The sequence below is a fragment of the Rhinolophus hipposideros genome (genome assembly GCF_964194185.1).
Source record: "Rhinolophus hipposideros genome assembly, contig: HAP1_SCAFFOLD_68, whole genome shotgun sequence".
Taxonomy (NCBI): Eukaryota; Metazoa; Chordata; class Mammalia; order Chiroptera; family Rhinolophidae; genus Rhinolophus; species Rhinolophus hipposideros.
Genome location: NW_027669421.1, coordinates 440,137 through 450,000, shown reverse-complemented (window position 1 = coordinate 450,000; position 9,864 = coordinate 440,137). Strand labels below are relative to the sequence as shown.

Here is a 9,864-nt window from a genome sequence, read left to right as displayed (position 1 = left end):
TCTGAGAACACAGAACCAGACAAGGTCAGGAAGTGTGGAGCTGGACAAAAAACAAGCCCTTGTGTATCCAAACATTGTAACTACTAGATTGCAGACAGTTCTGTTACTTTTTGATGCCCAGAGGATACAAGCTGCAAAAATAAACTTGGGCTGAGGCATTCTACTTAGAACTCCAGCAGTCTACTTAGAACTGCGGCAGTCTACTTAGAATTGCCTGCCCTCCCGATCCCATCTTTGTCTCTCTTCTTTTCTCTCAATCCTCACTCCCCACTTCAGGGACTGTTCCTCTCGTGGGCAGGCACCGACAAGTGGCGCCCGAACAGGGACCTGAATACTGGGGATAAAGTGAAGGACACCGCACGGAGCTGAGACGCGTCGCATAAGGTAAGGGGTGCGGTGAGACACCACGGTCAGGAGTAAAAAATCATGGGACAGGGTAGCAGCAGAATGTCTTTTACTCAAATGTTAAAAAGTGTGCTAAACGGACTGGACCCCCAGGATGAGGAGGGCCTAGATGGGGAGGGGCCAGTGAGGGTGGTAGACGGTGCAGTGACAAGACAGCAGAGTGGGGCTGAGACATGGCAGAGGGGCCGGACGAGGCCCAAGGCCACCGTCCCGGGCGGGGCGAAGGTGGAGGAGACCAAGAGCCCGTCACTTCTCTGACGGGCCCTCCTGCCGCCACCCCGCATCCCTGGGACGAGCCGCGGGCCTCGCCTCCACTACGGCCACCGCCGAGGAGTGGGAGCCACAGTGCGAGCCTGTGAAGCGCGGGGATGCGATATCCAGCTCCGGGGCAGGGCTGCCCGAGCCTGCGGGCTGCGAGACGCTGGAGGCCAGAGGCCACGGCGCCGCGGGAGAAACCCGCGCAGCTGAGCGCCCGCGAGGACTCCCGGCAGGTGCACGCGTGGTTGTGGCAGTCTTATTGCGGCTACCTCACCTGGCACAGCGGCCTGGCCGCCTTCCCAGCTTACTGTGGCCCCGCAACAATGCTATGGGGCGCTGCCGCAGTTGGTCCCCCACCAGAGAAATCCATTCAGGAACTCTTCCCAGCAACCCCGGGCAGCGCAGGATTGGACCTCAGTAGCGCCGCCTACACAGTACTAACACCTGAGATGGGAATGCGAGCTATTCCTACAGGGGTCTTTGGGCCTCTGCCTCCACAGACTGTGGGACTCATCCTAGGAAGGAGTAGTATTACCATGAAAGGGATATTGGTTGCTCCGGGAGTTGTGGATATGGATTATACAGGAGAGATCAAGATTACGACACATTCGCCTGGAGGCACTTCAGTGATCGATAAGGGCCCACGCATAGCACAATCATTGTTAATTCCACATGTCAAACCGGGTAAAACAGCAGGCCATAAATCCCGAGGCGACGCGGGCCTTGGTTCATCAGATGCTTATTGGGTCCAGGCCATTCACCACCAGGCCAGAATTACCACTATCCATTAATGGCCGTTCCTTCATGGGCCTTTTAGACACGGGGGCCGATGTCTCTGTTTTAACTGCAGATCAGTGGCCTAGCCACTGGCCAAAGCAGCAAACACTAACCCAGTTACAAGGCATAGGACAATCTCAGTCACCACAACAGAGCAGTGATATATTGTTGTGGAAAGATCAAGAGGGACATGAAGGATCCTTTCAACCATACATAGTGGCAGGATTGCCTGTCAATCTATGGGGCAGAGATGTCATGAGTCAGATGGGAGGTTACCTGTACAGCCCTAATCAACAGGTCACTATGATGATGTTCGATCAGGGACTTCTGCCTAGAGATGGCTGAGGTCCTTCTGGACAAGGGAGAAAAGAGCCTATCTTTCCCTCGCCCTTACCACAAAGAGCTGGCTTGGGATATTTTTAACGGGGGTCACTACTCCTCCTGTACCCCATGCAGATGCTATCACTTGGAAAAGCGACACACCTGTTTGGGTAGAACAGTGGCCCCTATCATCAGAAAAGATACAGGCTGCAAGGTTGCTGGAACAGGAGCAACTCGATAAGGGACATACAGCACTTTCTAACTCTCCATGGAACTCTCCCATATTTGTAATTAAGAAAAAATCAGGTAAATGGAGGTTGTCACAAGATTTGAGAAAAATAAATGAGACTATGGAGCTCATGGGGGCTTTACAACCGGGATTGCCTAATCTTTCTGCTATACCCCAAAACACATATAAGATAATCCTGGCTTTAAAGGATTGTTTTTATACCATACCATTGTGCCCCAAGGATTGTAAAAGGTTTGCTTTAAGTAACTTACAAGAACCTATGAAGAGATATCAATGGCTGGTGCTGCCTCAAGGTATGGCTAATAGCCCTACTCTATGTCAAGAATGTGTGGCAGCAGCGTTAGAGTCTACCCCGTCTCCCCACATACAATCCTTAATCACACTCTTTGTTCTAAATTTTTTAAACCTGGATGCGCGTGGCAGATCTGCCGCAGATCGCTTCTGGCATCCTAACACTCAACAAGATTATGCCCAAGTGAGATGGCAGGATCCAGTTACTAACCAGTGGCATGGGCCAGACCCAGTCCTAATTTGGGGACGAGGGCATGTTTGTGTTTATTCACAGGACAATGGAGGTGCGCGGTGGCTGCCTGAGAGGTTGGTGCGGCTTGCTGATGAGCCTCTTCGAGATCCTGTTGGTTGCGCAGATGCCTCAGGGTGAGACATACTGGGCATATGTTCCTGACCCTCCCATGCTACACCCCACTGTGTGGAACGGGCCTGAAGTCATTGGTGGGACAAATGACACTAGGCTATTAGGACATCCATTTGCTCCTGCCGTCCTACAAGCTGTTGGATTCAATCATACCGGCTTAGGCATAGGACTCCTCATATGCTTCGCAAAGACTGTCAACGTTACCGGATGTTTCCGTGTGGGCAGCCAGACAATTCACGGAGACAACCTAGGACAGAGTGTCACATTCCATCAGCCAGCAGGATGGAAAAACATCAGGGATAAAAACCCACCTCCACCACAAGCCCATGATCCTTGCAGTGAGGAGAACAGAAAAAATAGCAGATCCATCCTTTGGAGACAATGTTATAAAGAACCCGGGGAATATAGTGTCCCTGGGTTTAATCAAGCTGTTATAGATGGTCCGGAGGCCATGACACAGGTGCTGATGTCCAACATGGGACTAAGACTGGAGTGGTTGTGGGATTATGGTATACCTCCCGGCCCCAAAGACATATTTGGAAACTAGTGGGAGCAATGGATACAGTGACTATGAGTATGGACGAGGGACGAGGCAAGGTAGAAGGCAATACCACTGCTTGTGTCAAGGCTCCATATGTGCTTATGATTGGAAATTTTAACATCACCCATATTGACAGGGTCCAGTTTAATGTATCTTGTATACAGTGTAACCTAAGTAATAGCATCAATTGGTCAAATGACAAAAGTAGAGCTGTAGTTCTCCACCGACCCTCTTTCATTATGGTACCTGTTAACATTTCAGGTCCTTGGTACTCGGACCTCAGAGGAGAATTCCCCTCCTTTCTAGCTCTGTTCCATTTGCTACTGCCTTTTGTAATAATCTTTGTTGGTGTTCCTCTATTCATGTGGTTTACTCCGTTGCTCACAAAGGTAATACTCAAGGGCTTCATCGATCTCCAAACAAAGGTTCATGAGTTGAGATTATCTGCCCAGGTCCACCGTGTCGCTGACACCCGTGTATAAAGCCCCTACAATGGGTCGGCAGCCAAAGATGGGTAAGGATTTGGTAAGAATGTACATAACCTAAGACAGGAACCGTTCGCTAGAGGGATGGTCTCCTATGACGGGTAAATGGACATATCTGTACCAACCACCTAAGCCAGGCGCAACCCTTGTGTTAATTTTATATAAAAAAGGGGTACCTGTGGGAAACCGTGCTGAAGTGCTAGCAGGTGTTGTTTTGTGAAATGTTGAACCTTTGACTTCCTTGAGTGGTTTGTGCTCCCAGCAAGGCAAAACTTGCTACTCTGAGAACACAGAACCAGACTAGGTCAGGAAGTGTGGAGCTGGCCAAAAAACAGGCCCTTGCGTATTACCTTTATTGTAACTACTAGATTGCAGACAGTTCTGTTACTTTTTGATGCCCAGAGTATATAAGCTGCAAAAATAAACTTGGGCTGAGGCATTCTACTTAGAACTGCGGCAGTCTACTTAGAATTGCCTGCCCTCCCGATCCCATCTTTGTCTCTCTTCTTTTTTCTCAATCCTCACTCCCCACTTCAGGGACTGTTCGTCTCGTCGGCAGGCACCGACAGTTAGTGTAGCCACAGCAGTTATATTAGTGGCCAGTGGCTCACTGGTTACAGCTGACGGCCAACTAGCCACAGCTGACGGCCATCCAACCACAGTTGATGGCCATCTACTACCTGAGCCAGCACCCCTCCACGTGAGGCCGAGAGCCTGGAAACTGCTCTCTGGGGCTCTGTCGTGCGGGGTACCCTGCTCGCTGCGCCATTTGTCGTGCAGGGTCTCAGCTCCCGCTCCCCGCCCAAGAACGCAGGACACGGTAAGGCCAAAAAGGAACACCCACGGAGCCATAGATAGGGGAGTCAAACCAATATATTCTCGCTGGCGGCTGGGCTGGAGACACAGGAAGTAGGATCTACATAATCTGCCTAACAGCAGTCCGCGCTTGCCAGCCACCATCTTCTTGCTAGCCCCCATTCCTTTTTGCTAGCATAGCCACAGCCGTTATATTAGTGGCCAATGGCTTACGGGTTACAGCTGACGGCCAACTAGCCACAGCTGCTGGCATCTGATCACAGTTTATGGCCATTTACTACCCGAGCCAGCACCTTTCTATGTGAGGCCGAGAGCCTGGAAACTGTTTTTTGGGGTTTTGTCCCCACACTCCACCCCTACAGGTTCTCGCCTCACAATCTACGCGACAAGTGTCTTCCGCGAGGGTCCCTGTGCGAGGAGCCTGGAGGTGAATGCAATATCCTGGACACAGCCAGGCTCTCTGAGCACAGCCAGGGTTTCTCAGGGCACCACCAGTACTTCTGGGCACAGCCAGACTTCCTGGGCTTCTTAAGGTACCACCAGTCTCCCCGGGCACAGCCAGGGTTTCTCAGGGCACCACCCCAGTACTTCTGGGCACAGCCAGACATCCTGGGCTTCTTAGGGTACCACCTGTTTCCCCGGGCACAGCCAGCTTTTCTCAGGGCACTGCCACTCTCTCTGGGCACAGCCAGACTTCCTGGACACAGCCAGGGCTCACAGGGCACTGCCACTCTCTCTGGGCACAGCCAGACTTCCTGGACTCAGCCAGGGCCTCTCAGGACACTGCCACTCTCTGGACACAGCCAGACTTCCTGGACACAGCCAGACTTCCTGGACACAGCCAGGGCCTCAGGGCACTGCCACTCTCTCTGGGCACAGCCAGACTTCCTGGACACAGCCAGGGCTCTCAGGGCACTGCCACTCTCTCTCTGGGCCTCTCGGGGTACCGTGCTGGAACAACAGTGGCTCACATCAAGGTGCTTACATATTATCAATGGTGGCCAGTCAAGACACAAAAGCAAACATCCGCCAGTCCCACTACATGATGGTATGTTCCCAAACAGTCAAGCGTCCATTAAATCAGGGATAGAAGGCAATTCCTCATAGTCCATAGTCATTCGCCAGGGCTGTCCTGGGGGTGAGGGATGACCTTGACCTCACCCTCATCTCACAATGAGGACTCAGCAAGCGTTTCCTCCTGGGACAAGTCCCGCATCCAGGCTGCGTCAGCAAGCAGTTCCCAGCCCACAGGGCCGCAACAACCTTCGCTTTCTCCGCTTTCTCCGGCCTCTGCTGGTTGGGGAACCATCCACATCTTCCCACCGCTCCACGGAAATCGAGCTCTCCGGCAGCTGCTCCTCCTGGTCTTCCTCAGACTGAGCTTTCATACGCACAAACTGCTCCACTGCCCTTCGGAGAGCTTTGGCCAGCACCGTATCCTGCCGACTACGCCATGTGTCACGCGGTGGACCCTGCTCGCTGCGCCATTTGTCGTGCAGGGTCTCAGCTCCCGCTCCCCGCCCAAGAACGCAGGACACGGTAAGGCCAAAAAGGAACACCCACGGAGCCATAGATAGGGGAGTCAAACCAATATATTCTCGCTGGCGGCTGGGCTGGAGACACAGGAAGTAGGATCTACATAATCTGCCTAACAGCAGTCCGCGCTTGCCAGCCACCATCTTCTTGCTAGCCCCCATTCCTTTTTGCTAGCATAGCCACAGCCGTTATATTAGTGGCCAATGGCTTACGGGTTACAGCTGACGGCCAACTAGCCACAGCTGCTGGCATCTGATCACAGTTTATGGCCATTTACTACCCGAGCCAGCACCTTTTCTATGTGAGGCCGAGAGCCTGGAAACTGTTTTTTGGGGTTTTGTCCCCACAGGCTCTGTCCCCACAACATATGATACAAAAATATTTTCCTGTAATAAGGATTTCACATGCCATATATTTTGGGATACAATTAACATGTTGTTTAAACAGCCCAGTAAATACACTTGTACTATTTATATTTTAGAGCTTATACTTTTTTTTCAAATCGTAGACGATTTCTAGTTTTATATTCTCAAGTAGATTATCAATAGGTGATAGAGGAACTTTTCGATTGAATTTAGATTCAAATTCAGCAGGAGCTGGAAAGAAAAAGACAGAATTATGTTCTTTAAAATACAACTAAGTATAAGTGTTAAGAAGAATGAGAAAACCTCTAGATGAGGCCACAGCTCACAACAGGAGATCATATTCAATACAGTTTGCCCACGGCTGCACACTGACTTGACTGCTATTGTGGCCAAGTATCAGAGCTTCTGGTTGTCTCATCCTTCATTCATTTATAAACAAGGTCGTACGACAAGCACTGAAGTTACAAGACGAAGATGACACGGTCCAGCCCTGACCCATCATCTACTATAAGCTGAAGGAACAGATGAACAGGCAATTTCCATTCAGAGGCCCCTATACCATACAAATGCACAACAGGACGCGAGTGGGACCCACAAAAGGGACATCCCAGTATTGATTGTCTGCTCTCTGGTGGAGGTGACATGGATGTTGATGCCTGAAGGACAAGGACAGAGGATGCCAGAGAGAGGGAAGACGCAGATGCGAAGACTAGTGTGGGGGAGAACACTACGGAACGAGAAGTAGTCTGGTTTAGCTAGATGCTAGAGCAAAGGGGCAAACGAGGGTTGGTAGCAAGATATAGGCTGAGATGTTTGGTGAGAACTACATTGATTTGGGTGTTTTCATTCCATGCAAAGCAATGTGGAGTTTCTCCTGAGGGTACATGGTAAACTAATGACAAAGTAAATGACTGGAGATTTAAATGTCACCCATCAGGTGACAGCTACAGTGTTTCCTCCAAAAATAAGACTAACCAGAAATTAAGCCCTAATGCGTCTTTTGGAGCTATAATTAATATAAGACCTGGTCTTATTTTCGGGGAAATATGGTAGCTTGGCCCTTCTAGGAGGTACCGTATTTCCCCAAAAATAAGACCGGGACTTATATTCATTTTTGCTCCCAAAGACACATTAGGTATTATTTTCCGGTTAGGTCTTATTTTCGGGGAAACACCATATATGAACAGTAATTGCTTAAGTATCACTAGATAAGTCTTGTTATTGGGCCTCATTACACTGGCAAAAACATAAAAGTTGATGAAGCCCCGTTTTCAACGTGCAGGTGGAAAGTTCCATAGGGATGGCAGAAGAAAGGAAGGGGACAGGCCATAAATAAAAAGAGATACATAGACTCTTGAGATATTACTCATATGACCTTGTCTTCACTATGAATGTTTATGCTTTCACCTTTTTTATTTGCTAAGGCCAAGAAAATATTTAATGTAGTATCTATTATCAGAACATGGAAAGGGATGCCATTTAATATTTACATTTTATTCCAGAAATCAATGATATCTAACTTGAATTAATACATTTTGGCAACATACCGTCTTTGTATAGTTCTTTAGTTTTTTTTTCCTGGTACTCCAGCAGCGACTGAAATAAATCAAATCTTATTATAGCATTTAAGGTAAACAAGAGACTTTACTGTAGAAATGATATATCTTATGAAATGTGCTCTTTAAATAATGCCTTTAGAGAATAGACTTAACGTATGATTTATATAAATACAAAAAAGTTTAAAAATGAATAACATAAATTACTGCTTATTTTGATTGTACATAATAGAGACCATCTATATGAGATGCTATTTAGATTAATCTGACCAACAGTGCAATTGATATTGGTCTACCTAAGATACATAATTTCAAAAGAGTGACGTTTGATTTGATTGGTACAATGAAGTTTAAACAAGTCAAGTCATATTTTACACTGAATGCATTACTTTGCAATTTTTAGAAAAATTGTCCTTTATAAATGTTTCTTGTTCTTTGTTTTTACTTTAATGGACTTTTCCTTAAAATGAGCTTTCCATTCTTGCACTTCTAGAAAAGTAATCTTAAGGTGTATTCTAGGCTCTTCATTTTTCAGCATAGAACCTTAAAGACATAAAATGATGAAAGTGGTACTCTGCCGTCATGTGAAAATTCTACTGACAGAAACAATAACCAAAACGATTTTGCAGTCTATGACTGAAACATTACCGTATTCGTATGCACAGAAAGATTTCCGAAAAGCTGCTTGAATAAAGTAAGACCTAGAGCCAGTTTTCAAATTTACTTTCTCATTTATGACTTTGTAGAGTTAGAAACAAAAAATAATATATAATTTTTAAATGTGACTTTGTTCCTTAGAGATCAGGTCCAATTTTTGAAACACTAAAATAGCTGTAGTTATAGTCTATTTAATTATGAAATGTGTGGGAGTATTTCAAACTATATTACAAGTGTCCCAGTCTAGAGTGGTCTTACTGAAACCTTTCTTCTGAAAGCTATCCTCTCACAAAATGTCCAAAGTAGTGCTTAAAATAATATCCAGAAATTAATAGACACTATGGTGACAACAATGTGACAGCCAATCCTTGTACAAATTTAGGGGGAATGTGGGAAACCGTGCTAAAGTGCTAGCAGGTATTGTTTTGTGAAATGTTGAACCTTTGACTTCCTTGAGTGGTCTGTGCTCCCAGCAAGGCAGAAGTTCCTACTCTGAGAACACAGAACCAGACAAGGTCAGGAAGTGTGGAGCTGGCCAAAAAACAGGCCCTTGTGTATTACCTTTATTGTAACTACTAGATGGCAGACAGTTCTGTTACTTTTTGATGCCCAGAGTATATAAGCTGCAAAAATAAACTTGGGCTGAGGCATTCTACTTAGATCTGAGGCGTTCTACTTAGAACTGCGGCAGTCTACTTAGAATTGCCTGCCCTCCTGATCCCATCTTTTTCTCTCTTCTATTTTTTCTCAATCCTCACTCCCCACTTCAGGGACTGTTCTTCTCATCGGCAGGCACGGACAGGGGAAGACAAATTTGTTTTCCAATATTTGCATAACACTTTTTTTTGTGAATGGCTTGATAGAAAGGGCTTATAACGTGAATAATGTGACAACAACATCACCAGACAGGCCGTGTAAAATCAATAACTAAATACCATAGAAAGGGAGAGGACTTTCATGAAACAGTTTTAAGTTATTGTTAATCAACAATATAAAATGTAAATCACATTTTTACACGACTTGAATTAAGGAACTACCAATGTAGCGTTATTATTATTTTCCCCCAAAACAGCTCTTTTCTTAAATATTTACTTCAGCACTTTCTGTCGTGTTTCCCCGAAAATAAGATGTAGCTGGACCATCAGCTCTAATGCGACTTTTGGAGCAAAAATTAATATAAGACCCGGTCTTATTTTAACATAATATAAGAATGGGTCTTATGTAATATAAAATAATATCAGA

The 9,864-nt window shown here is 46.7% G+C and overlaps 1 protein-coding gene across 1 annotated transcript; it reads left to right on the top strand.

Moving 5' to 3' along the window:
• Positions 1 to 275: 275 nt before the first annotated feature.
• LOC308495597 (deoxyuridine 5'-triphosphate nucleotidohydrolase-like) lies at positions 276 to 9,344 on the top strand. Its single transcript, XM_081080566.1, has 2 exons — positions 276 to 4,095; positions 9,236 to 9,344. The coding sequence occupies exon 1, from the start codon at positions 774 to 776 to the stop codon at positions 1,452 to 1,454; it is 681 nt and encodes a 226-aa protein (XP_080936692.1). The 5' UTR covers positions 276 to 773; the 3' UTR covers positions 1,455 to 4,095; positions 9,236 to 9,344.
• Positions 9,345 to 9,864: the final 520 nt, after the last annotated feature.